Source organism: Pseudocercospora fijiensis (genome assembly GCF_000340215.1).
Source record: "Pseudocercospora fijiensis CIRAD86 unplaced genomic scaffold MYCFIscaffold_8, whole genome shotgun sequence".
In the NCBI taxonomy this organism is placed as follows: Eukaryota; Fungi; Ascomycota; class Dothideomycetes; order Mycosphaerellales; family Mycosphaerellaceae; genus Pseudocercospora; species Pseudocercospora fijiensis.
The window spans coordinates 1,426,695-1,452,696 of record NW_006921539.1 but is presented as its reverse complement, the minus strand read 5'-3'; the positions used below and the strand labels follow the sequence as shown (position 1 = coordinate 1,452,696).

The 26,002-nt window shown below is 48.8% G+C and overlaps 9 protein-coding genes and 1 pseudogene across 10 annotated transcripts; 7 read left to right on the top strand and 3 right to left on the bottom strand.

Moving 5' to 3' along the window:
- Positions 1–151: 151 nt before the first annotated feature.
- Positions 152–1,699, top strand: MYCFIDRAFT_57652 (uncharacterized protein). Its single transcript, XM_007931549.1, has 3 exons — positions 152–1,119; positions 1,233–1,351; positions 1,412–1,699. Exons 1-3 carry the CDS (start codon positions 308–310, stop codon positions 1,417–1,419), a joined length of 939 nt encoding a protein of 312 aa, XP_007929740.1. The 5' UTR covers positions 152–307; the 3' UTR covers positions 1,420–1,699.
- A 2,371-nt stretch (positions 1,700–4,070) lies between these two features.
- MYCFIDRAFT_156637 (uncharacterized protein) lies at positions 4,071–5,333 on the top strand. Its single transcript, XM_007931879.1, has one exon. The coding sequence runs from the start codon at positions 4,371–4,373 to the stop codon at positions 5,226–5,228; it is 858 nt and encodes a 285-aa protein (XP_007930070.1). The 5' UTR covers positions 4,071–4,370; the 3' UTR covers positions 5,229–5,333.
- A 25-nt stretch (positions 5,334–5,358) lies between these two features.
- On the bottom strand, positions 5,359–6,592 carry MYCFIDRAFT_204781 (uncharacterized protein; the record flags this gene model as incomplete). Its single annotated transcript, XM_007931878.1, has 2 exons — positions 5,359–6,243; positions 6,349–6,592. The coding sequence occupies 2 exons, from the start codon at positions 6,590–6,592 to the stop codon at positions 5,606–5,608; spliced, it is 882 nt and encodes a 293-aa protein (XP_007930069.1). The 3' UTR covers positions 5,359–5,605.
- A 1,052-nt stretch (positions 6,593–7,644) lies between these two features.
- Positions 7,645–10,178, top strand: MYCFIDRAFT_57655 (uncharacterized protein; the record flags this gene model as incomplete). Its single annotated transcript, XM_007931550.1, has 2 exons — positions 7,645–9,683; positions 9,736–10,178. 2 exons carry the CDS (start codon positions 7,645–7,647, stop codon positions 9,845–9,847), a joined length of 2,151 nt encoding a protein of 716 aa, XP_007929741.1. The 3' UTR covers positions 9,848–10,178.
- Positions 10,179–10,541: 363 nt separating this feature from the next.
- MYCFIDRAFT_116453 (uncharacterized protein) lies at positions 10,542–12,522 on the top strand (the record flags this gene model as incomplete). Its single annotated transcript, XM_007931877.1, has 5 exons — positions 10,542–11,005; positions 11,074–11,458; positions 11,519–11,673; positions 11,749–12,176; positions 12,233–12,522. Coding segments are annotated over 5 exons (1,722 nt in total), but the record flags the coding sequence as incomplete, so codon positions are not given.
- A 190-nt stretch (positions 12,523–12,712) lies between these two features.
- On the bottom strand, positions 12,713–12,865 carry MYCFIDRAFT_t60 (annotated as a pseudogene). Its single transcript has one exon. The product of its transcript is annotated as a tRNA-OTHER (tRNA).
- Positions 12,866–13,374: 509 nt separating this feature from the next.
- On the top strand, positions 13,375–14,266 carry MYCFIDRAFT_34266 (uncharacterized protein; the record flags this gene model as incomplete). Its single annotated transcript, XM_007931429.1, has 2 exons — positions 13,375–13,624; positions 13,671–14,266. 2 exons carry the CDS (start codon positions 13,375–13,377, stop codon positions 14,264–14,266), a joined length of 846 nt encoding a protein of 281 aa, XP_007929620.1.
- A 304-nt stretch (positions 14,267–14,570) lies between these two features.
- Positions 14,571–15,050, top strand: MYCFIDRAFT_33990 (uncharacterized protein; the record flags this gene model as incomplete). Its single annotated transcript, XM_007931409.1, has 2 exons — positions 14,571–14,929; positions 14,990–15,050. 2 exons carry the CDS (start codon positions 14,571–14,573, stop codon positions 15,048–15,050), a joined length of 420 nt encoding a protein of 139 aa, XP_007929600.1.
- A 1,263-nt stretch (positions 15,051–16,313) lies between these two features.
- On the top strand, positions 16,314–17,033 carry MYCFIDRAFT_199115 (uncharacterized protein; the record flags this gene model as incomplete). The annotated part of the gene is made up of 1 exon (XM_007931876.1): positions 16,314–17,033. The coding sequence occupies one exon, from the start codon at positions 16,314–16,316 to the stop codon at positions 17,031–17,033; it is 720 nt and encodes a 239-aa protein (XP_007930067.1).
- Positions 17,034–17,219: 186 nt separating this feature from the next.
- On the bottom strand, positions 17,220–25,783 carry MYCFIDRAFT_177933 (carbohydrate-binding module family 13 protein; the record flags this gene model as incomplete). The annotated part of the gene is made up of 9 exons (XM_007931875.1): positions 17,220–17,277; positions 17,313–17,463; positions 17,487–17,558; positions 17,585–17,656; positions 17,689–18,025; positions 18,064–18,134; positions 18,157–18,334; positions 18,373–18,395; positions 25,768–25,783. 9 exons carry the CDS (start codon positions 25,781–25,783, stop codon positions 17,220–17,222), a joined length of 978 nt encoding a protein of 325 aa, XP_007930066.1.
- Between the last annotated feature and the right edge of the window lie 219 nt (positions 25,784–26,002).

Sequence of the window (26,002 nt, the reverse complement as noted above, 5' to 3'; positions counted from 1 at the left end):
CACTGCCGCCAAACATTCACCTCCGTGCCGGCTGTCACAAGCGGACGGAAGGTGGGCCGACGCGCACGCGACGAGAAGCTCGGACCACAATCCAAGAGGCCCAAAGCGGGCAATCGCGACCTCTCAGTTCCAACACTCTTTCTTTGACCACACCACATCGTCCTTGCCGACCTTTACCTTTGCGCCTGCTTCCTGCGACCAGCCGCATTCCACTCGCTACAACACCACCGCTCACCTGGACGCCATCGCTTGCGCCTGCGCTGCACGACACACCCCACGCTCATCGACGGGTCCGCCAGCCCACGAAATGGCAACCATGGACGCGAAGCAGCTTTACGATACCGGCAAGCAGATCTCTAAAGCAATCGAGTCTGGCGATACGTCAGCGACCATTCTTCAGCTTCTCGCGCCGCTTGAGCAGTTCAAAGCGACCGAAGATCTGCTGCGACAGTCGAAGATCGGTGTCGCCGTCACGAAGCTCCGTCAGAACAAGGATCCGAAAGTCGCCTCGACAGCCACGAGCCTAGTAAACCGGTGGAAGCAAGAGGTCAACGCAAAAAAGAAGCGGCCGGATGGCACGGCGAGCCCCGCGCCTGCCGGCAAAGGTCTCAACGCTACGAACGGTCGTAGCAGTGGCACAAACTCTCCGGCACCACCGTCGAAGCCTGAGATCAAGAAGGAACAGCGTGCAAACAAGGTGGATCCGGAGAAACGCAACACCAAGACTGATGGCATCGAGCACGAGGTCACTGGCGATCGAGCACGTGACGGATGTCTGAAGCTGATGTACGATGGGATCGCTTACATGTCCGATAAATCGCCAGACGCCATCTTCGACGTCGCACGAAAGGTCGAGGTGGCTGCGTTCGAACACTTCAAGCACCAGACGAGCCCGGAATACAAGGCCAAGATGCGCAGCCTATACCAGAATTTGAAGATGAAAGGCAACGCTCGTCTCCGCAAAGATGTCTACTCCATGGAGATCATGCCCAAGCGTTTTGTCGCGATGACTTCGGATGAGCTGAAGTCGGAAGAGATGCGGAAGGAAGACGCCGTCATTGAAAGGGAGAACATGAACAAGGCCATGACCGCGCAGGAAGAGAAAGCCATTTCTACGACGTACGTACTCTTATGCCGCTCGACCACATTTCCGCCCTGTGCTCTCGTCGTTTTGCGACGGCAGTGCAGGGTTTCTTTGCTTTCGAATGCCTGCTGACTAAGCGACGTATCAGATTTGTGTGCGGCAAGTGCAAACAAGCCAAGGTCGCATACAGCCAGGCTCAGACCCGCTCCGCTGATGAGCCTCTCACTACCTTCTGTGAGTGCACGGTCTGCGGGAATCGTTGGAAATGTAAGTCACCTCTGCCGTCTCGAAGCTACAGAGCCTCGATGCTGACTTTGCGACCCTTAGTTTCTTAATTTAGGCCGAGTCAATTCGAATGGAGAACCAAGGCTCCACCCTTGACCTTACTCCTACCTTGCCGGCCTGGTAGTGCGGTCCATCAGTATCTTTGGCGTTTGGAAGACTCTACTAGAGAGAGAGAAAGAGGCATGTGCTCAGTTAGCAGTATCACATGCAAAATGTTACGAGTCATGAAGCTTCGGTTCACATGTTGTATTCACAAGCAAAATATAGCGCTAGCGCGCGGAGCGCACGGACTTTGTTCGCTCTGCTGCGTGCGCCACCTTGAAAACCTTCAGCCCTCACTTCTATACCTGTTCTCAACATCCACCTCGACGCTCGATAACCAAACCACTACTCGCTCTGCTGTGCGCGCCACCTAATAAACCTTCAGCTCTCACTCCTATACCTGTTATCAACATCCTTCACTACGCTCGACGAACAAAGCACTACCAACCGCCCTCCGAGGTCGCTCCAACACCCTCTCGAGTCTCACGGTTGCTTCTAATCTTTGCGACATTGCCGATTACCTCAAGACATCTGCAAGTGCATTACAACGCATCGATCTCTGATCATCGCTGAGGCACTGGATCCTTATACGACTACTATGAACGTCTCACCATTCACCCAAGTCCCGCGATGTTTCGTGTCTCGCCTGTCAGATATGACACAGAACGCCCCTAAATTGAGCGACTTCACCATCATCTGCGGCGATCGAAGCTGGAAAGTGCACCGGGTCATCCTGCACTTGCATTCTCCTGTTCTTGGGAAAGCCTGCAGCGGAGACTTTCAAGAAGCTCATAACGCCACCATCAATCTCTCCGAAGACCCTGGGATCGCTGTCGAGGCGATGGTCGAATATATGTACAATTTCGGCTACGGCATCTCCTCTGGCCTCTATGAGGCTTCCACACTCAGCGCGCACGTTGAAGTCGCAATCATTGCCGACAAGGTAAGTCGAGAAGTGGACGCTGTGTAGATTCATTGCTAATTCGAACGCCAGTACGACATTCCAGGTCTGCACCGACTCGCAACGGAGATCGCGTACTGCATTGTATCCGACGGAGATCCAGACAATGAAGTAAGTCAGCTCGACGAAAATTGCAAGAATCGAATATTGACGAGACACAGGCGTTCACGGAAGCTGCTGCAATCGCCTACGATGCACCAGGGCCGACGGCCCAGATTCGCGGCTACATTGCGATGGCCGCTTCTCGCCACCCAGATTTCTTCTTCACCAACGAAGCCCAGGAGTCCCCATTCTCGAAGCTCATGGACAAGCAGCCAATGTTGGCAACAGAAGTTGCTCTCGCCGCCGTGGCATCTACGCCCACCGTTCCTGAGCACAGCGGTCAAGAAAGTGACGATGGGCTATTGTAGAATATTAGCGGGAAACCCCGGCATTGGGTCTTGCATAGACGGAGAGTTCTCACGACTACGACACATCACCGACATACATAGCGACACAGCAGCTCATACAACACCTGAATGCGACATGCAGTATCAATAATGTAACTCATTCTCATTCTCATCCCTTCGGTCTTCTTGTCTGTATATACCTATCGTTGCATTCCTTCCGTCGAAGTATGCAGACCCATCGCAGCACACAGAGCAATGCATACCATTCTCCTTTCCCTACGTATAGACCTATACCCACGACCCACTCAGTCACGACCACACTACTTGGGCGCTACTCAGATATCTTGTGACCTGTTCAGCCTGCCAATGTTTCTTCCGGATTTGAGGATGCGAGAATCGAAGTACACGGAGACTGCGATCACAGAGGACAGTGGAGCCAAATTTGCTCGGTCCCTGAGAGATGGCGGATGTTACTCAATTCCGTCTGGCTGTCTGCAAGGATCTTGGACTTAGATCAAAGCAGTTCAGACGGCCAGAGGGGCTAAAATTCCTTCGTTGGATTGCAGAAGTGCGCGTGGAACCACCCAGCATCATCAGAATACAGCGATGGATGAGTTACATTTTACGATTTCCTCTCATAAACTTAGCTCACTGTCATGGTGCTGAGTCTTCGGTTGGATAGCCATGCGCGATGAAGCGTTTTTGGAGAACGACGATGAATGAGCTGTCTGTGTCTTTCACTTACATCGTTCCGACATGTGGACCCGATCATGAGGAAGGATGTCGCGTTGATGATGGCATACGTAGAAAGAGTGCCCGGTCTCTGAATACATGTAATCGGGGTAGGTATCGGACATGTTCTTTCCAACACAATCTCCTTCGACTTGCTTACTTGCGCGACTTTGTTTACTTCAACAGCAAAACACTCTGATCGCTCTCAACTTGACCCGACCACTGGCGCTCGCATTACCAACGCATTTACAACAACATGAGCCACGCCGACAGTATTCCAAATCATGAAGAAAGATATCCTAACCAGTACTCTCAAAATAGCAGTCTTACCGACAATCTCTTCGAATCAGACATCGACAGTAATACCAGGAACTCCTCAACATCCTCTTCAAGCCCAGAAGACATCTTCAACGCCTCCGAAGTCCAAGCAATACTTAGCGAATCAGAAATCGACAGTAACACCAGCAACTCCTCAACATCCTCCTCAAACCCAGAAGACATCCTCCACGCCTCCGAAGTCCAAGCAACACTCCGCCAAGACAGCCAGACCAGGAATCGCAAGTTCGGGAAAGAATAGGAACCCTTCCGCCACGATCCTTCCCTCAAATGCAAAGAACATTCCACCTCCGGCGCGATTTCCTGGTTCAATCCCACCGCAGCCTCATACAGTCGAGCTCGAATCCTAGCCGAAGGCGACGGCCCACGAATCGAAGACGAGAATCTCCTCCCCGTAGATGTGGGGTATAAATGGTCGTCTCGAGATAACCGTAAAGGCCGGCATACGCTCGTCATAACAGAAGAAGCTTTAGACGATGAAAGGATTTCTACGCCGCCGAGGAGTGGGAGTTGGGAAGCGATACAAGAGGGCGTTCGGCGAATGTTTACGGATTTCCCGGTGGGGAATATTTCGTGGTGGGCTGCGGTGGTATTCACGGGTGGGAGTGTTTTATGGATTCTTTCGGCGACTTTCAATCTTTTGGGGTACGATCCGGCGACTTCGTTTCCGGGACAGAGGTTGTATGGAGGTGGGATTACGGCGTTTATTGGATCTGTTGTCTTCGTGATCGGGAATATCTTTTTGTTCCTCGAGTCTTTCAACGAGAATCGTGTGGGTTGTTTCGGATGGGAAGTTCGGCCGGGCGCGGATGAAGATGGGGACGAAAAGGTGTTGTGGAGATTGAGGCCCGTGGAAGCAAATTGTACACATGAGCAGCATCATCAGAGTGGGGTGAAGAGTTGGATTTGGCTTCCGAGGTGGGGGGATGTGAAAGAGCATTACATTCATGAGATTGGGTTTATTGCGGCGGGCATTCAGGTCGTCAGTGCGCTCATCTTCTTCATCTCGGGTGTTGCGTCGATTCCTGGGATGTCGGATCGGTTGACGAAGCCTCTCATGTTTGGCGTGTATTGGGTTCCGAAACTGGTGGCGAGCTGCGGGTTCGTGGTCACTGGATTTCTTTACACCGTTGAAACGCAGAATGAATGGTGGAAGCCTGCCGTTCGCTCACTTGGTTGGCATGTCGGGTTTTGGAAGTTTTTCGGTGGTATTGGATTTCTGCTACTTGCGTGCTTTGGCCTCAACCAGTCTCAATGGGCGCAATATCAATCTGCCATTCATTGCGTATGGGGTTCTTGGGCATTCTTGATTTCGAGCGTTCTCAGATGGTACGAATGCTTGGAGCAGTACCCGGTGGAGGTGTTGAGGTCTGATACAGCAGACTTGGAAAATTTGTAAGAAGAATCCTTTCAGTCGCTTGATGATAGCCCTGGAGTCCACACGTCGTGCGACTGATTACAAGATATGTTCTTACGGAATTCATCATCACTCTATCAGCAGTGCCTCTGAACACCCCGAATTGAGCATTCGGTCTTCTCATATAGCATAATCGAAGTGGCTGCCATGGGTCCATTGGAACTGCCGGGTCGCTGGGAACATCGGTGCTTGGGAAGCAGCTTTTGGAGACAGCATGACGACAAAAGGTAGGTGTAACTGCCAGTTTTGAGGACAGCCATCCAATACTGTTACTTCGCCAAGCAGTGGTGCTTCCTCTGGTCCACATTCGTTGATGAAGCTGCTCAGTGCTCTGCTCAGTGCAGAGTCGATACCGCGTCCTACCAGTCAACAATCCACTGGCTCGCACCACTTTCCCAAAATTCGTCACAAGCGGCTTTCAGTCCATAATTGTTGCGCAAGTCGTCAACCTTCAAAGGTTCTCTGGTCAACGGATCCGTATGCGTGCGCTTCAAATGCTCGTATATGGTAGCGCGTTCGTAGGAGTGGCCGTTCTTGGTGATGACCGGATCATGCATGGGCTCAAAAGTGATCATGTCGACCAGATGATCTGGAATCTCTCGAGGCTTATGGTTCTTAGGATCTGCCGCTTCGAATAGTGTTCGTAAAGTGGTGAGCTTCTTCTCGTGATTCGAGTTGATTTCCTGACTGCGTTCCGAGGCCTCGATAGTACCAAGTTGTCCCGAATGTAATTGATTCGCGATGTCGTCGAGGTCACGCTGTCGATTCTGCTCCAAAGTCTCCTCATACTCTGCTCGTAAGTCGCCTTGTCGTCGTAAGCGTTCTCTGTCGCGAGCTCGAAACTTTTCTTTCTTGCAGCGAAGCACAAACTGGGAGAATGTTTGCAGGTCTTGAGACGTCACTTTTGTCGCCGGTGCAGGGTGGAGAACCTGGTCGTAGGCTGTCAATGCTGATGAGAGTGCTTCGTGTGGGTGATGCATTGCAAGCTGTGCTTGTGCTGTAGACGTGGTCAGCCATGGCACACGCATGTTGGGCAGGGATGGCTTGGCGAATTGAGTGCCCAGCCTTGTCGGCCCCAGCCTTTCGGAGTCTTATGACTCACCCAAAAAATAGTACGCCTTATGATTCTGCCCTTGGCCCGTAATCTCAATGGACTTCAGGCAGTCGTTCACCGCGTCGTCCCATTTCTGCAACTTTAATCTGACATTGGCGCGATTGGTGAAGATGAGCTGATTGCGACTGTACTTCTGTACGGCCTGCGTGTACAAGTTCTCTGCTTCTTGATAATCGCCCGCTCGAAATGCGAGATTGCCCTTCTCTTTCAATTGGTCGGCGAGGTACGACATGGCAGCAGCGGCGCAGCAGAAGCGCAAAAATCCAAGATCGAAGGCCGAGCGGGTGAGACGGAGACGGAGGGGCCCAAGGGCGAAATACTTGTAGCAAACTCGAAAGAACTTGTTGTCACAAGACAAGATGCACTGCTGCGAAGCATGGGCGAAAGGCAAGACCCCGCTGATGCCGCTTCCGGCTAGCGGGCCCGAAACAGACTTCGGATGGTCATTCACTTCTAGACGATTCTACTGCGTGTTATTATGTAATTCAGCATGTGAATGCTGTGAGTACCGTCCGGTGGCAATCGCTTGCCGACGGATGTTACGCATTTGCGTGCCGCATCGTTAGTGTGTCCGGAAAGCATGATACATATTTCGGTAGGGTATTATTCTAGCGAGACGTGCGATCGATCAATCCAGCCTCCATCGAGTATCGAACGCTGCCCACTGCAGGCATACCCGAACATCATCCGCAGTCCTTGATCTTCATATTGCCTGTGATGTTCGTGGGCGTTGGCTCGTTGAGGATGGCTGTCGCAATGCCGCTTCTCCAGTGCACATTATTTGGGTAGAACAGAATACAAGCCGGGTTCCTGGGATGTGCCCGAACCCAAAGTGCTGGAAGAGGACTCAGGAGGATGGCCGGCGGTGTTTCAAGCACTCTCGATTGCACATTCACATCCATACCAGACTCTTGCATGTGCTGAATCGCATTATTCTCAGGACCACAGACATACCTCCCGTACGCGGAGTCGCTCAGTCGGAAAGCTGACGTCTGGCGCACCAACACCAGCAGCAGCAGCCGTGGCTGACACGTTGCGCTTGCACTTGAAACGTTCCCCGAACCAAACCCACTGGCGGGCGCCGATGTATTGATGCTTCCCCAAGGCCGCCAGACCTCCCTCATCCGCCGACCCTTCCTCCTCTTCTTCCTCTTCCTCGCTGCAATTGTGGCTCTCTATACCGTGCTCCCGCGCATGCGAGCATTCGTCCACCAACTTGCCGTCCCCAAAGCACCCTTCAGCTTCGTCCAACAACGGCCCCTCGTCACGAGCACCACTGGCATTATGGCTTCATCAGCGTTCAAGAAGCCGCCGCAGGCCCCACCCACCTTTACCCACACTCCAGACACCATTCTCTCCGAAACAAAGCGCCTGATCGAAAACACGAAAGCTTTGGAGGATAAGATCGTGAACGACGTCACCCCAGAACATGCCACTTTCAACAACGTACTGCTGCCCTTTGCGCAAGATGAAAATCGCATGTCCCTTGACGCGCACATCATAGGCTTCTACCAGGCAGTGTCTACAGATGCCGAGATACGCGATGCGTCAACAGAGGCGGAAAAGCAGGTGGACGATTTCTCCATTGAGTCGTCCATGCGCGAGGACATCTTCACGCTTGTGGACGCCGTCTACAAGAAGCAGAAGGATGACCAGAGCCTTGACCCAGAGAGTAGACGATTGCTCGAAAAAGAGCACAAAGGCTTCATTCAAATGGGCCTCGGAATTCCAGCCGGCAAACAGCGCGACCGCTTCAAAGAGATCAAGAAGCAATTATCCGATCTGAGCATAACGTTCCAGAAAAACTTGAATGAAGAAAAAGGCGGAGTATGGCTGACTCAAAAGGAGCTGGAAGGTACACCTGCCGATGTGGTGGAGGGCTTGATGAAGGGCAAGCAAGGGACACCTACCGAGGGCAAGCTCTGGCTCACGTTCAAATATCCCGATCTATTCCCTGTCCTGAAATACTGCAAGAACGAGAAAGTGCGCCGGCATGTATTCATCGCCAACGAGAACAGATGCCCAGAAAATGTTGACCTATTCAAGGAGGCTATTGTGCTCCGCGATGAGGCCGCTCGCATCCTTGGCTACCCAAATCATGCTGCTTTCCGCATCGAGGACAAGATGGCAAAGACTCCCAAGACCGTCGACGACTTCCTGGCCGACCTCCGCGACCGACTCGCACCAGGTGGACTGAAGGAGATCGAGAAGCTCAAGACCCTCAAGAAAGAAGTCACCGGTGAAGCTGACAGATACTTCCTCTGGGATCATCGCTTTTACGACACTCTCATGCTCGAGCGCGACTACCAACTTGATCAGAACAAGATTGCGGAATACTTCCCTCTTCAGACCTCCATTGCCGGAATGCTTAAGATCTTCGAGGAGATCTTCGGCTTGCAATTCGTCCAGATCGAAGGAGAGCATCGCGATCAAATCTCGCCATCCGGCAAGGGCGCCGATATCGTCTGGCATGAGGATGTCCAAGTATTCGCTGTGTGGGACGACGCAGGTGAAGGTGGCGAGTTCGTTGGCTATCTTTACCTCGATCTGCACCCGAGAGAGGGCAAGTACGGTCATGCTGCCAACTTCAATATCCAGCCTGGCTTCATCAAGGAGGATGGGTCGAGGCACTACCCTGCAACCGCATTGGTGTGCAACTTCAGCAAGCCATCGCCAAAGAAGCCTTCCCTTCTAAAGCACGACGAAGTGGTAACCTTGTTCCATGAGCTCGGCCACGGCATTCACGATCTGGTCTCAAGAACCATCTACAGTCGCTTCCATGGCACCAACACTGTCCGCGACTTTGTTGAAGCACCTTCTCAGATGCTCGAAAATTGGTGCTGGACTCCGTCGCCGCTGAAGTCGCTCTCTAAACACTGGTCATACTTGTCGCCAGAGTACGAGGCGGCATACAAGGCTTCGGCCAGTGGAACACATAAGCCATCCGAGACCATCCCAGATGATCTGATCCAGTCAATTATCAACACGCAGCACGTTAATGACGCACTCTTCAACTTGCGACAGCTTCACTTCGGTATTTTCGATATGAATGTCCATGAGCCCCCTGACCACAGCTATGTAGAGAGTCTTGAGGTAAGCGAGACCTACAATTTGCTCCGTAAGAATATCTGTAAGCTGGATGGACCGGAAGCTGAAGGAGCAACTTTGAAATGGGGCAGTGGACAAGCTACCTTCGGGCACTTGATCGGTGGTTACGACGCCGGATACTACGGTTACCTGTCAAGTCAAGTATACTCCTCGGACATGTTCCACACCGTGTTCAAGAAAGATCCGATGAACAAGAAGGAGGGAAGACGTTACAGGTGAGTTATGAAGCGTCGACAATTGAGAAGACGACAGTTAATGATTTTGCAGACACACTGTACTCGAAAAGGGCGGTTCTCAAGACGAGATGCTTACGCTTGAGCAATTCCTCGGCCGAAAGCCCAGCACGGAGGCCTTCTACAAGGAGCTCGGTCTCTCGTGAAAGTAGCAAGCATACCAAGAGCTGAAAGGATGCTGCTGAATCCATCCGCCGGATGCGCCGCCGACGATCGCTCGTAAAAAGCGCGAGCCGGTCCTCTGGCCAAGTCCGTCGCACACCACCACACCCTTGTGCCAAGGTTTGCGCGCATTGAAGAAGGCCTGCGACGATATTATGTAAAAGTGGAGAGTGCGACATAGAGCTAGGGCAGTAACACATTTGTATGTGGCGGTCACGAATGAATGTATTATGTGGAACGGCCCATCGTCCTGTGCTACATTCCCCACCATGCTGACAGTACAACTTAATCTAGCAATCTGCAGTCACGAACCAGCACCATCTCCACTGTAAATTCGCTCGAGCCACACATTCGACTTTATGAGTGCAGCTGTCTCGGCCAATTCTTTGCGGATCGCGAACGTGAAGGTGGGTATGAGCCTTGCAGCGCTGAATGCAGAGCAACTCGCCGAGGGCTTGGCGGAGCTGTGCCTGCGTTGATCATGGACAAGAACAAAATGCTGGGCTGAGGAAGGTGTTGCAATGAGAAGGTATATCCAGCAACCCGTCCCACAATGTCCCCCTTGGAGGAGCTCAACTGAATCAGGCCGAATCTTGGTGTCTGCCTAGTACAATTCTTTGATCTGGGACCCGATCCTTTCCTTCACCATCTACACCCACAATGCCGTTTTCAAAACTCCTTCTCTCCCTAGTCTTAGCAGCAGCAGTAACACCCTCCTTCTCCAAACCTCGCCGCTCCTGCAAAGAATCCTCTTTCTCCCCAGCCTGGCCCTCCCAACAAACCTGGTCCGACCTCAACACCACCCTCTCCGGCTCCCTCCTCTCCCCCCTCCCTCCAGCCGCAGTCTGCGATCCCAACCTCCAAATTTACAACGCCTCCCTCTGCTCCAAAGTCGCAGCCGACTGGCATTCTCCAGAATTCTTTAACAAAGATCCCGTCAGCGCTCATCAACCTTTCTGGCAAAACGATTCTTGCGTTCCGCCTGACCTCTTCGGTGGAAATGCGACTTGTGATCTTTGGCCTTTTTCTCAGTATGTTATTAACGCTACGAAGACGGAAGATGTGGTGGAAGGGATTAAGTTTGCGAGGAGATGGAATTTGAGGGTGGGAATCAAGAATTCGGGACATGATTTTTTGGGACGGTGAGTGTGTGTGAGTGAGGAGGATGATTGAGAGAGAGGAAGAATCGGTGCTGATGAGGACGAGATAGGTCTTCGACGCCCGATTTCTCGATTTATATGTATAATTTCAAAAATATCGAAGTTCTGGACGATTTCGTCGTTGCGAAGTCTTCTGGCTCGGATGAAAAGTCTGAGCCGCCGCCGCCGCCCGTGAAAGCGGTTAAAGCTGGATCTGGAGTCATTTTCTCGGAACTTTACAAAGTCGCGGATGAGCATGACTTTGTGGTGTCTGGAGGAATTGAACCCAGTGTTGGGCTCGCAGGATGGTTGACGTCTGGGGGACATGGACCGGCGGGTGCGATTGTGGGGTTGGGGGTTGATAATGTTTTGGAAATGGAAATTGTGCTTCCGAGTGGAGAGTTGGTGGTTGCGAATGAGTGTGAGAATCAGGAACTTTTCTGGGCTATGAGGGGTGTAAGTGGGAATATTCCTACGAGATGAAGCTTTGCCGCGTGTTGACCGTGAGTGATTTAGGCTGGTTCTTCGACGTTCGGCGTCATGATTTCCGCGACTTTGAGGACGTATCCTATGTTTGACACGAATACTTTCTCGCTGGCGTTTCAGTCGATCGATGGTTCGGATAGGAGTCGAGGCGCTTTCTTCTCGCTTCTCGCAGAGCTTTTTGAAGTGTTGATCTCTTGGTCCGAGAATTATATCAACGGATACATCACTTTCGGTCCAACTGCTTCGACTCAAGAGATCAGTCCAGACGGGTCGCTCGAAGGATCGGGATACTCTACTTTCGTTGCTGATGGTGGACCTATGAGTTTCAGCTTCGGTGGCTTTGGACATAATCGTTCGAAAGAGAGCCTTGATGAGCTTCTTGCGCCTTTTATTGCGAGGCTGAATGCTACTCAGGGTGTCAATGGATCGTATAGCTCTGCTCATCTCGAGCGGGTCGCAGATATCATGGGAAGCGTTGTGATTCAGAGTGGTTACAATTATGTTATGACTAGTCGATTGTGGTCGCGGAAAGAGTTGCTGGATCGAGATGGTTTGATCAAGACGTTTGAGAAGTTGAGCGGCATCGGTGTTGGCGCAACATTTGTTTCTGGTCCGGCGCTTCGAGATCACAAGAAGACGTTGACGACTTCTGTGAGTCCGAGTTGGAGGGATTCGTATGTCATATTGAGTAAGTGTCGAACGCAGCACTTCTTCATTGGATCTTCCAGACTGATTTCAATACAGCGGCCGGCCAGCAATGGAACCCGAGAAATTTCACTCGCCAAGCAGAGATTTTGGAAAGCAATACCAATGTCTTTGGAAGAGCCATACGAGAGCATTCTCCAGGCAAAGGCACATATCTGAATGAAGCCGATCCGTACGATCCTGATTATCCAGAAGTCTTTTGGGGCGAGCATTACGAACGACTATTGAAACTCAAGCACCGACTAGATCCAGAAGGCGTTTTCTGGTGTCGTCCATGTATTGGGGGCGAGGAATGGGAAGTTGAAGAGTCAACCGGACGTGTTTGTAGAGTCTGATGTGAATTGTCAATCTTGATCCATTGCATTCAGCTCGACTTGTTCTATCGATCGATCGTTTCTTATCCCAATGGCGTTTCCTGACCAAATACGAGCACAATGACAAGTCCCACAAAAAGCTCGAAACAATCTCACTTTTCTAGTTCAAACGAACTGAAAACATCGTAGAGAGCAAAAGATTTATCTCCCCCAGATAGGCTCGAACTGAAAGGCGGTGTTAGTGGTGAATACAATCAGCTGTATGTGTAATGAGGTATTCTTACCTATCAACCTCCCGATTCCATTTCTCACCAAACGAGTAACAGTCGAACGCGCTAGCCAATTGCGCCATGGGGGACGTATCTCTATTGTGATTGGCTGCGGTGTTCTGCAAATCGTATATGTTGCCGCAATACTCCTTCTGGGAGGAAAATTGTTGGAGGTGACTTGATGACCCATCAGATCCATTTGAGATCTCAGTCCCAGTCAGCTCCGTATAAGGGTAAAGATGTGAGAAGAAGTTGTAGGAATGTGGCTGAAGAAGCCTTCAGTTTCCGGGTTTGGAACATGCCGAGTCTGGCCGGAGAAAGCTTCGGCTCCTCCTTACGGCGTCACAAATATAGAACACACAGCAACCTGAGATCAAGGCATCGCACAGAGCAGATCGTCTTGACGAGAAAGCTGCTGAAAACGAGGTAATGAATGAGTGATCAGCCTCGGCAAGCGTGCGTTGCTCGGAAGATGCGTCCCCGCTGAGCTCCACGTCCATGGGGGATCAATACTGAGCTTCATCAGACGCATCCTCGAGATCTTGCTGAAATATCCGTACAACGCATCCGTTGTACTCCCAGCAGAGATTCCCAGATTATGGCTCCCATAAGCTGGACACCACAACTGCAAAACGAAGAACTACCCACCAAATACACAGTAATCTCCTACCCAGCCGAAGGCGTACTTCTCGTCCGCATAAACCGACCGAAAGACCTGAATTGCTTGAACACAGAAGCCAACAAAGAGCTAGAAAGGATATGGGGATGGCTAGATCTGGAACCAGCGTTTATCGTTGGCATAATCACAGGTACTGGTAGAGCTTTCTGTGCTGGAGCAGATTTGAAAGGTAGCATGCGTCAGAAAGTCAAGAGGAGAATACTGATCGGATGGAGCAGAATGGAATTCTTTGAACAAGAATAATCAGCCGAAATCCATGTCGGGTAGTGGGTTTGGTGCTCTGTCGAGACGGAGTGGAAGGAAACCGATCATCGCGGCGGTGAATGGGATTTGTTTTGGTGGAGGTTGCGAAATGATCGTGAATTGCGATCTAGTTGTCGCCGCAAAGAAGGCTACTTTCGCACTTCCTGAAGTCAAGGTCGGCGTTGTGGCCGCGGCAGGCGCTCTGCCACGTATCATTCGAACAGTAGGTCGGCCTAGAGCTATGGAGATGGCATTGACTGGGAGGCCTGTATCTGCGGATGAGGCGATGGATTGGGGACTTATAAATAAGGTTGTGGGGGACAAGGAAGGTGAGGTCGTGGATGCTGCTGTGGAGTATGCGAAGATGATTGCGGCGAATAGTCCTGATGCTGTGATTGTGAGTCGAGAAGGAATCAAGTTGGGTTGGGAAGGTATGGGTGCTGAGGATGCTACGAGGATGGCCCTAGATGTGTGGCAGCCAAGATTGCAGGCTGGTGAGAATATGAAGGAGGGCGTGAGGGCTTTTGTTGAGAAGAGGAAGCCGAAGTGGAAGGGCGCGAAGCTATAGTCCTGTCAGTAGCGATGTACAGCTGCACGTATGGCATGTATGGATGGCAATATGCATGTGTTAAGCCCGAGCACCTCAATCAAAGTGCTAAACCAAATTCCAGTCAAATCCCTAATCAATGCTATTCTGCCTCACTTGGTGGACTTCACGTCCTCGATCCTGCTGCAGATTGCTACTTCCTCTTTCACATATCACCTGCAAACTTCCGGCGACTCCTTGCATGCACCGTCTCGCCATCGGTGCAGAAGGTTTGCTATCAAAAGGATTTGGACGCACACCACGACTGCTTCACCGACAAGTCAAGATGTCAATCTATACAATCTCAGACCTCACCTATATCTCACGCCACCAATTGGCGCCACTAGTCCGCGAGCAGAATGCAGGCTTAGCAGTAATAGATGTGCGAGATAGCGACTACATCGGTGGCCACATCCGGGGATGCCAAAATGTACCCACTGCCACGCACGACTACCGGATTCCCGAACTGGTTCGGACGCTGAAGGAAAAGGACACTGTGGTCTTCCATTGTGCGCTTTCGCAGCAACGAGGTCCATCAAGTGCTCTCAAGTATCTACGTGAGCGGGAGCGGTTGCAGGGCAAGGGTGCACAGGAGAAGCAGAAGGTGTATGTTCTGGATGGCGGATTCTCGAAATGGCAAGAGGAGTAAGTCGGCCATCGTGTATTGACTATGACTTCTGATGGCATCTAACTTCATTGTCACAGCTATGGCGACGACAAGGAACTTACAGAAGGCTACGTGAAAGATTTATGGGACAACTACTGAACTTTCCTGTGGAGCTTGAATAACAAAACCGGCGGCGCCGTTGATGAGGACGCCCATCTGCATCACATAGGACCAGCGTAGGAGTGGCTGACGCTAACCAATCCTTTCACATGCGATTTTAGGCTGGCAACTGACAAGCACACGGCCCACGTACTATTCGCAGTGACAATAGGAAGCTTTCGAAGTTGTCGCCTTCACTTGGTGTCCATGCAGCAGTCTGTCAACAAGGCCATGTGCGACAATACCTATTGTACACGGCTTCATTCTTCTGCCATGTCAGACTCTTATTTAAGCCGCGCTTCTTGCACCAGAGCTTCAAAATTTCCTTTCCACACCTCCATTCCGACCACTAACATCAAACCAGGTCTGATCACATACACAACAACCACCACGAGCATTCGAGTCAGCTGCAACATGGGGTCCAATATGGATCCGATGAGCCACCACACCATCGCGCAGCCCATTGTTGTTCAAGATGGGATGCATAACTTCCACCCTGTAACCCAAGCTCGAGTCGCGCTATTGCGAGATCCCAGCAGGCCCCAGTATCGACTCCAACTCACGGTATCCGCTTCTGTGCACATCATCACATTCCACACAAGCCGTAAACATATCAGAGATGGGTTTTTCGATATCGAGGTGCGCCATGATCGCAAAAGATATTGTGCATCAGAACGGTGAATGCTGACTTGCAGAGCAGGTCGCGCCAATTCCAGGTAATTCTGGAATCCTTGGGCTGAAAATCTGTCTAGGATGGGATGCAAGTGTCAATTGCCACGGTCTTTCCGACAGCTCTGGTCGGGACCGATTTGGTGGGCTCTATTCTGTCGCTGACTTGTCTTGTCCATTTAGGTCTCTCTGAAAGTTAAGCAAGTCTCAGGAAATGTCGCAGCTGTGAATGGCAGACCCCAATCCGTCCAGCAGACTAGGCTTCAGACCACAGCTCAAGCTCATCGTGGCGAGCCCTTCCCATCACGAGCAATGAGACCGTCGCAAGGCCATATACGCATGCCTACCCATCAAGCGCCAATGCCTACTGATCCCTCGAGAACTGCCAACGCCTCGCTATCGGATTGCGAAAACGTGCAGTCTGGATTTATGCACCGACAGTCCTCCAATAACCCCACAAACGCCTTCTCGCCTTTGAGGCAACCTACCATCGACCTCACCCGCTCTAATGGCAAGAAGCGATTTAGCCCTGCGATGCCCACCAAGGTAACCAAGTCGTCTTCCCACCATTATTCTGGTAAACACAAAGCGGAGATGCACCCAAAGGCTATCCGCGCTTTTGAGGATCTATCCTCTGGGCAGGATATCACGGCGGAGACAAGCGAGCGGTTTCCTGAAGGGTATTCGACCTTCGGATCTTGTGAGCCGTTCCAGGACATCTCGCCTTCTCAGGTCGGCTTACTGCCCGAGCCTAGCCAACAGGTCGGCGAAATCCCAAATTACACCAGTGCCACTCCTCCTCAAACCAGCACCTCTCTAAACGACACCTCAAGCACTGCAGAAGCAGTGACACCGGCCCCTCGAGAAGACTCCGAATTGCCTGCTAAGGAACTGGTGGTGCCGCTAGAAAATGGCAATAGCCTCTTTGGCGAGGGATCTCATCTGGGAGAAGACGACAGTCTATTTGGCGATGATCCCGACGGCCATGATGACAACAAAATCAAATCTGAAGTCGAGGGTAAACGACCGCCCTCTATCCAGATCGAGCATCCGACTATTCGAGGAGATATTCAGTCGGACCAATCTCAGGTGATTGATCAGGACGAACAGCCTCACCTTGGCGAAGGAGCCCTCAATGAGTCCGCTTCTACCAAGTTCGCCTCCAGTTACGATCCGAGTCAAGGTTTCGATCCTACGTTCGATGCGAATGCGTTTGACCTTGATCCAAATCAGGAAGTTCTCGACTCAGAAGATATGATGGCACTCTTCCCGGGGCTGTTCAGTCCAAAGAACCAATCCCTATTCGATGGCTGAATGGGGTCATCGAATAGCCATTTCGAGCCATTCCAAAACAGGAGTGAGCACCGAAGCACCCAATAGCATATGCAACACGTCTCGAGATGGATCCGATTGCGTTGCGATTGAGTAGTGACACTCCACAAGCTGAGCAGTACGGAGGGGGTCACGAGCGTGAGCAAGAGTGCAACACATATTGTTCTACTAGATGTATACATATCCAGAGATCACAGCATTATCTAGCTTCTGCTTTTCGTCATTTCTCGACGATGTCAAATTGAATCGTTCCGCTGTTACTTCCCGCCAAAACTGACCATTTGTGCTATCCGACGCGAATCGCAAATGAGATGAGGTATAGATGTCTTGACCACGGGAAGGATTTCAGACGAGCATACTAGCCGCGCTGGCACGACGATAAATAGCTTCCGGGCAAAGGCTCTGAGGGACTCTTACTCTTTGCATGCCGCTCACGAAAAGGGGTGAGCACTGAGAGGAAGCCTGAGTGAGAGGATTTTGCACCTATCACTTCTTCTGGTATCCATGCTCATCCATTCATTATTGATCAGCACCTTGCGCTTCACACCAGCCGAAAAATGCAATCGGCATTACAGAAAAGCTCACAACTGCCATCCACTCGGCATCTCCCAAACTTGATCATTTCTAAGATACCCACATTCCGCCACCACGACCATGCCATCTTTACCTTCCGTCAAGCACATCCTCGATCTCACCTCCTGAATAAGACCATATCGGCTATATATCCATTCCTCCTCATTGCATTTTCCAAAAGTTACGTGACCGTTGCCAACCGTAAGACAACCGGGCTTGTCCAGCGCCCTGATCCAAGTACCATTCTGACCGACCTGCCAGATCTGCTCGACTGATCCATCGCATTTCGCAAAGCTTATAGTGTCATGTATAGTAATGGTCAAACAATGGAAAGACGCGGCGTTGAAGAGAAGACCGGTGGGTATCCAATTCCAGTTGTGAGAAGTGACTCTCGGCCACGGCTGGGCAGATGAGCCCGAAGATCGCGAGTAGATCATACTTTGACCTCATGGTGTACACTCGATCTATGCGTGCCCCCCGTGGATGTCAATCGAAAGTGCGTACGCTCTGCTTGGAGCATATTCAAAGAGACCAACAGAGGTCACTGAGCATTGAGGTACCAAGAGGAGCCGCTGCTGAACGGCGTTCATCATCACGCAGCGCATAGATAGCCAGCAAAGCCTATCAAGCAGATCTGCGTAGAAGCTTAGCAGATGTTGGTGGAGGGGAGCAGGGCAGGATGGTTGGTTGGTTGGTATGTCATTTGAAGCCTATTTGAAGACCTTTGATCTACGCGGCTTATAGATACGTGGCCTAATGCCCCCGCATTGGCTACAATTTGACCCGCTCCGTGCTAATCCTTCGCCTTACTATCGTTATGATTCTATAGACATTCCCGTTAACATTTGATTAGTACGCCTTTTAATGTCCCTTAGATTGATATATACCTCTTAACGAGTTTTAATAAATAAGCTAATGCCTCCTTATATAACTAGGGGGTTACTCGCTCGGTTAGGAGTATAGTATATATATATTAGCTTACTAGCAGTAGGCTTAAGCTACCTAGTTGCCGGCGTACTATAGATAAATGTCTATTCTACTACTACCTAAAGCGATAGGTATACTACCTACCCCTAATTAGTAGTTTAAATATAGAGTCTAAGGGTAGTAGTAGTATTACAGGGCGGCTCGGCTTTAATAAGTCGTACGCCCGGTAGTAATAGGCTTTAAAGAGGTTAGTGTTAATATCCGGGCTATACTAGTCGATAGCCGCTCGATAGTAGTTTTATTAGTATACTTGCTAGCTAGCGAGACGTTCGGTTAAGTAGCCGTATAAGTAGATACGGCGCGTAGCATTAATTTACGCTAATAGGGATACGCGCGGCATTTAACTATCGTCGCGGTATATACATAGTTGCCCTTAGGTACCTACTAGGTTCGTTAGCGTATAGTGCGTATTAGAAGGCATATATAGCGCTATCGGGGGATCGACTTAATAAACTAGTCCGCCTATTTAAAAATAGTAGGCGTTTAGAGCGGTGCGAGGTAATAAAGCTAGGCGCGTTAAGTTGTATTATAGTAAGTCGTTCGTTACTTAGGATTCGTGTCCTTCTACCGCAGTCCGTAAGCCCTTCTACGACCTGTAACGGTAGGTAGTCCCTCTAGCAGCTTCGTTGTACTTAATTGCTTAGTTATAACCCTTCGTCCCTTTTTTATAGTATGCTTTAGCAAAGATTGGTAGTAGCTTAACGGTCTAGGCGGATGTCTCTCGTATAGCCGCTTTAGCGGTACTAAATTAGAACGGTAGCACGTTCTTTATATATAAGTACTATATACTACTTAACTTAGACCCGGTAATGCTTAAGCAATTGCTTGCTTAGCAGCCTCCGCGTATCTTCGTTTTATCTAAGCCTAGCGTACCTGTTTCGCGGCTTTCTTCGCGGCTTTAGCTTCTCTCTTAGAGTTTAATGCTTCGCTTTGCTTTTAAATTAGGTCGCTATACTTAGATTCTACGAGTTCCGGATCGACTGCCCTAAACTGCTATAAGACTTTCGCCTTTAGTAGTAATAGGGCTGCCTATTATACTATCGCTAGGTTACTAAGAAGGAGGTTGAGGTTAGTAATTCGTTTACCGAGGGCTGCCTATATATTGTCTCTATCTTTAGTTAGTCGTAGGCATTCGAGCAGTATATATACGGGCGTTTAGCGTTATAGCTCGTAATTATCCTCGTTAATGTATAGGCCGTAGAATAGGCTGCCTACTACTCCGATTCTATAGAGGTATTAGTTAAGGGCTATCTTTCCTATCCGCATTTAGGTAATAATGCTTCCTATCGGCCGGCTAGCTTGTTAGTATCTCTAAAGGACGTCTTTAGTTATATGCGGCTATAGTCGGTAGACACTCCGTCCTGTGTCGCCGTCTGCCTATTTAAGTTACTATTTACCTTTAAGGAAGGTATCGATTTGTCCTTTTGCCTATTTATAGTTATAGGTTAGGGATGAATAAATTAGTCGCGCTCTATCGGCGGCTTCTATTGCTAGTTTGTCCGCTAATTCATTGCCTAGTATGCCCGAATAGCCGGGTATCTATTAGATTGCGATAGGGCATAGTATATATAGCCGTAGCTCGTAAAATTGTCGGATAGCGTCCTATACTATATTAGCGTTAGCATCGGTAATTCTTTATACGAGTCCCCTATTGTCGGTATAGATATAAACCGGTTTAACTAGACTATAGTAAATAATCGATTAGAGTGCTAATAAAAGCCCGTATGCTTCTACGTAGAAAGATAATAAGAAAGGGGCTATACCGAGTAGTCTCGATTCGAAGACTCTCCTATCTAGTAATACCGCCGAGTAGCCGAGTTTGCTATTACCCTTTTTGTTTTCTTTAAGTAATCCGTTAGTATAGATGTAAATGCCGAGTAGCTAAGAGGTCTCGTCGTACCTTCGAATAGCTTCGTCGGTATTATCTAGTATTGCTATATTCGGGTATTCTCCCTATAGCGTATTAATAAAGACTTGTTAAACTTAGAGCGGTAGCGTACCGCCTACTGCTAGGTACGCTTATTTATAGTAAGCGAGTAGTATAGTCTATCTCTAGCGTACGTCCGTGTCCGCACGTTTAATAAGTGTAGTACTATATAGTCGACTAGCTATTCTAATAAAAGTATAGAGGCATACTAATTAGAGGTATACCTTAGCTAGTTTAATGTATAGCTTAGTATGTAGTGCTGCTTATAAGGTCGTTTTAAAGGCGCCGGCGATCTAACAGGCTGCTAGGTGCTAAATGGAATTAATAAGCTTTGCTGCTTTCTTTGCGTCCGCCGTACTAGGTCGGTACTAGACTAAAGCACTATATATAAGAAGGGGTCGGATAGTCGCTAGGTAGGCTCGCTATACTGCTATTAGCGAGGCTCCCTATAAGGATTTGTTTAGTATAGCGATAACGTTAGTTTTCTTTGTAGCTTTAGCTTCGATGTCCTTTCGGTATGCCGCGAATGTTAGCCGTAAGTCTAGCGTAACTCCGAGTATTTTAACCGCCGCCGTAGGTTAGATAATTGTTCCTTAAAATTCGATAGTAAAGGCGGAGTCTCTTGTCGTTTAGTAGCGGGTACCCGGGGCGTAGAAGTAGATAAGTTAGAACTTAGCTAGTGCAAAGATAGCTGCGTATTGCGCTAACTATCTCTCGCAGATAGTAACTAACTCTTTTATTACCCTTTTAACTGCCTCTACTATCGGGCCGGTAACTAGTATAGTTACGTCGTTAATCTAGGCTACTAATATATTATTCTCGACCGCGCTTGTTTGCTTAACTAGATCTACGTTAAAGACTACGAAAAGTAGTAGTAAAAGCGGCGAGCCCTATAGTATCCCGACGGTAACCTCTGCTTCTAGTACTATAATGTCCAGTAATCGTAGGCGTGTTCTCTAGCCTATAAGGAAGCTCTATATCTATTTAGCTAGCTCGCCGCCTAGGCGGCGTCTACGTATATTATAAAGTAGCCTTTAATGCGAGACGTAGTTAAAAGCGCCGGAGATGTCGAGTGCTAGTACGGAGGCTTTACCGCCTTATTGCTATAAGTCGGCTATCGGTTCGATTAGGGAGTAAAGGGCCTTATCTATTGCGTAGCCCTTTCTACCCCTAAAGTAGCTAGTCGGGAGGATTTGCTAGGTTTCGAATGCCTAGTACATTCTCTCTACAATAATGCTTTCTAAGCATTTGCCGATTATATTAAGTAATGCAATCGGTCGGTATCCCTTCGGTATTACCGGGTCTTTTCCTAGCTTTTAAAGGGCGACCGTCGTAGATGTCCGTAGCGCTTATAGGTAGTAGCTAAGCTTTAGAGATATATTAAAGAGGGCCGTTAAGTATGCGTAGAACGGTGTTAGTCTAATATTCTCCTTATCCCTTAGTTAGTAGGCGCTCGCCGTAGTATTAGCGGTATAGTTAGAGCTACTGCTGCTAGATAGGGGAGTGTCTTCGTTATCTAATTCGGACTTATAGTCGGGATCGGATAGGTCTTTATTAGATAGCGGTAGGTGTAGCAAGGCTTTCTTAATTATCTCCGCCGGGATTCCGTCGGGTCCTAGTACTTTGCCGGTAGCTATCTTCTTTACCGCTAACGCTACCTCGTAGAGGGTAATCGGCGGGTAGGGGATTAGCTTAGGGTAGGTAAAATCCTACGTAATATCGGCTAGGTCTGCCTACCTCTATATTAGAAAGAAGGCGGCCTCGAGGAGTTTAGCTTTATCGTAACTAGAGGTAACCGATTAGCCTTTATGCTACATTGTCGGAAAGTATAAGGTTCGCGGGCACCCCTAGTTAGACTTCTATTTGATTACCTTCCACAGGCGCAGCAGGTTATTGTCGTATGCTGCTATGTCTTGCCTAAAGCTCTTACGCTTCTAGGCTCGGATTTTCTGCTTGTATTCTTTATATAGCTGCCGGTATTCTTCGTACTTAGGTCCCTCGGTAATTTAATAGCGTCGGAGGTATCGTTTTAGTCGTCTTGTCTCCTAGCGGAGCTAGGTAAAGCCTAATTTCTATCCGGTCCTAGTCCTGCCTTTAGTATAGCGAACCGTCGGTACTACTTCCTCTATAGCTTAGTAAAGGATAGCCTAAAGTCTGATTATATATTTATCTAGCCTCTCTAGGGTGTCTAGCTCTTACATTGTTAGTACCTAGAGTTAGCGGAGGTAAGCGGATAGGGCGTAAATGTCGGTATCCTTCTATTTCTTTCGGGGTTCTTTCTTCTAATTTGATAGGAGATCGGCGAAGAGGAAGGTCGATTCGATTAGAAGATAGTCTAAATCCTAGTCGTATTTAGTACTAACCGAGAGGTTGCGGTATGTTACCGTTAGCGAGTAAAAGACTAAATCGAGGGTAGATATGCCCCCGTCTCGCGGGTTAATTCGTATAGTTTAGCCGCGGGGGACTACCTAAACCAAATAGTAGTCCTAAGTTAGTTAGGCAAGGTGCCTACCCCTAGCGTTATTCGGTCGGTCTAGCATCTAGTCTTAATAGTAGGCGTTAAAATCCCTAACTATTATCGTATACCTTGTAATATACCGGTAGAGGTATTAAATTACTATAGAATCATTGTTAATCGGCGGTTAGTAGGTATTAATTACTGTTACCGTTTATAGCCCCGACCGGATAGTTATTTTATAAACGTATTCCTTAGTAAGATAAGTTATCTATTCGCTCGTATCCTAATATTTAGTTACGAAAGTTGCTACTCGTGCGTCCGGCTTTCCTAAGAAGAGTAGCTAGAAGAGGTCCTTCTATAGGTAGTAGGTTATTACGTAGCCTTCGTTTTGTCGATTTAGATAGGGCTCCTAAATAGCGATAATATCGTATTTATAAATTTAATTACCGTCGAAGAGCGCGGCTATCCGGTAAAGGCTGCCGGCTACATTGTACTAAAGTATTCGTAGCGTCTTCGAGAGTAGCCGCCCTACCGGTCTATTACGTCGTTGTAACTGTCCGGTTAATTCGGTAAGTCCGTCGACTCGTTGCTACTACTACTGTTATCGCCGGAGCTGCTATCGCTATCGTCCCCTAGTAGGGGGTCTCCCTATACTAGTTTAAGCATCTATTTTTCGTCTTCTATAAGGACTTTCTTTAGTAAGGTATAGACGGGCGCTTTAGTTAACTGCCGGGTAATTCTAGCGACTTTCTTCGTTAATAGTTCGTTCTCTTTATTCGAAGAGGAGGTAGCTACTTTCTTGCGTTTTAGGCTATTAGCTTTCTTTTTAGCGATAAGCGCCGCTACCTATTAGCTACTCGGTATAAGGGTCTTAGTTCTTTTGCCTCTGCCGCCCTCTAGTAATTTAAGTATATTAATATCGCCGATAGAGTCGCCTAAGTCCGCGCTAGATTACTAGCCGTTAGTATACTGCTAAAGGGGGTCCTCGTCAAATAGTTGCTTTCTCTTTCGTAATTTAGCGCGTTCCCGGACCTACTCGGCTTAAATAAGGTCTTTAAACGTTTTAGCTTTAGCCCGAAGGTCCCGGATACGGGTCTTTAAGTAGGAGAGCGGTAAAAGCGGTGCGTTACCTTTCTTTAGTGTTCCTACTATAGTCGTTAACGGGCGCTCCTAGTAGTAGTCTTTAGGATTAGTAAAAACAGGTATAGCTTCTAGCTAGGTTTCCCTCTGCGTCTACGTTAGGCAAGGTATTAGCACGACTAGAGTTAGCGATAAAGACGTTAAATTTGCTTTAGTACTTAGTGCGGGAGCTATTGCTTTTGCTATACTACTACTAGGGTCCGAGACGCGTTAGACGCGTTGTTTACCTAGGTCCGAATAGAGCCTCTCCGGTAGGTCCTAGTTACTTTATAGGTCCGAGTCGGGTAGTATAATATAGCCGGTCTGTTTTAATTGTACCCCTAGCGTCTTAGCTTAGCTACTTTCCGGGTCTCGCTAGTCGCCTACTTCTACTACTCGAATGCCCTACTTTCCTATTAGTTGTTCCTTAGTAGGAACGTCAAACCTTATGTAGTGTTTACGGCTCTTCGCCGCCTTTACTTTAGCCTTCCTCCTCTCGGGGCAGCCCTCGCTAAATGCTATATATAGCCTAGTATATAGTGCGTAGTACAGTAGTATGCCTAGCGAGCAAGCCTCCTTCTTGTATAGCCTAGCACATAGTAGGCATCGATCTAGCGTGCGGCACCGGGTTCCGTTATAACCGTATATTTAGCATTTAAAGCACTACTAGATTCTCGCGCCTAGCTTATAGATTTCGGCTACGTATAGGCTACTATACTATCGTAGGCCTTGTCTGAGTACCTTGTTAGCGTCTAAAGCGCGGGTAAAGTGTAGAACGATTAATAAGGTCGGTTTACTATTCGCCCTAGTTTTAACTAGCTAGCCGATATAGGTAATCGCTCCGTTTAGTATAGCTATACTATTCTATAGGAGGATCTCCTTAATAGCCTTTTGCTTGCCTGCCGTATATATGCTAATTGTGCGTATCGGTATGCTATAGACGACTAGTAGGTAGGTATAGGTAATAATAGTAGTTCCTAAGCCTAGTCTATTTAAAAACGGTGCCGATTGTCGTATAAATTGCTCTCTCTCCGCGTAGCTATCGAAGTGTAGTTCTAGGTCGCTTAATAGTAGTTGTTTAGCTGCTGCTACCTATGCTTAGACTCCCTAATTTCGGGCGTTCTTATTGATTAGGGAGAGTATCTTATATAGTTCTTAGTCGGCTATCCGGAGGGCTTTCTATATTACTAGGTCGGGTATTCGAATTCGTAGGGAGTATACTAATAATTGTTCGTTCGTTCTTCCCCTTTAGCCGAGGTATAAGCTCTGTAAAGAGAGGACCGCCTTCTATACGGCTTAAGTAGATTTATAGACTACGAGGGCATTACCGCGAGGGCTAGTCCGTACGTAGTAGAGAGTCTCCTTTCTAATCGCTACCGAAGCAATTATTCTCGCTTAAATGTTATATAGCATTTTGCTAATATCGTTCGTCGCGTAGTTGTTTACTTAGGACGCGTAGTTTAGGCAGAGCTCTACTAGTTTATCTAGTATTCGAAGCGCGTCTTATTTAGTCGGTTTACTCTTTCTAGGCTCGCCCTTTAACTATACTCCGAGGTCGTAGCAGTGCTTCGTTATAATGGTTATATTATCTAATAATGGGTCGGTATAGTATAGTTTTAGTGTTGTTAGTCGCTAGTTTGTTTTAATCGGACGCGTCGCGGGACTCATTTTAGCGATAGCGAGGTAGCGCCTCGTCGTATCACGAAAATATTAGTACTAGCGGAATCGTTACGTCGCAGCGGTTCAACTGATGTGTGTTTCTGTGTAGTATAGAATATGTTGTTGCGGAAGTTTTTTTTGAGCAGGGCAGGAACGATGATTGCTGATGAATGTGTGGTCGATGCGTCGGTGAAACGTTTTGCCGATGTGACACCAGCGCCTTCACCG

Bases quoted from the DNA above. Each gene is read 5' to 3' on its own strand.
- MYCFIDRAFT_57652 (XM_007931549.1), top strand. From the start codon at position 308: ATGGCAACCATGGACGCGAAGCAGCTTTACGATACCGGCAAGCAGATC. The intron at 1,120-1,232 runs GTACGTACTCTT...GCGACGTATCAG, and splicing joins GAGAAAGCCATTTCTACGAC to ATTTGTGTGCGGCAAGTGCA.
- MYCFIDRAFT_156637 (XM_007931879.1), top strand. From the start codon at position 4,371: ATGTTTACGGATTTCCCGGTGGGGAATATTTCGTGGTGGGCTGCGGTG.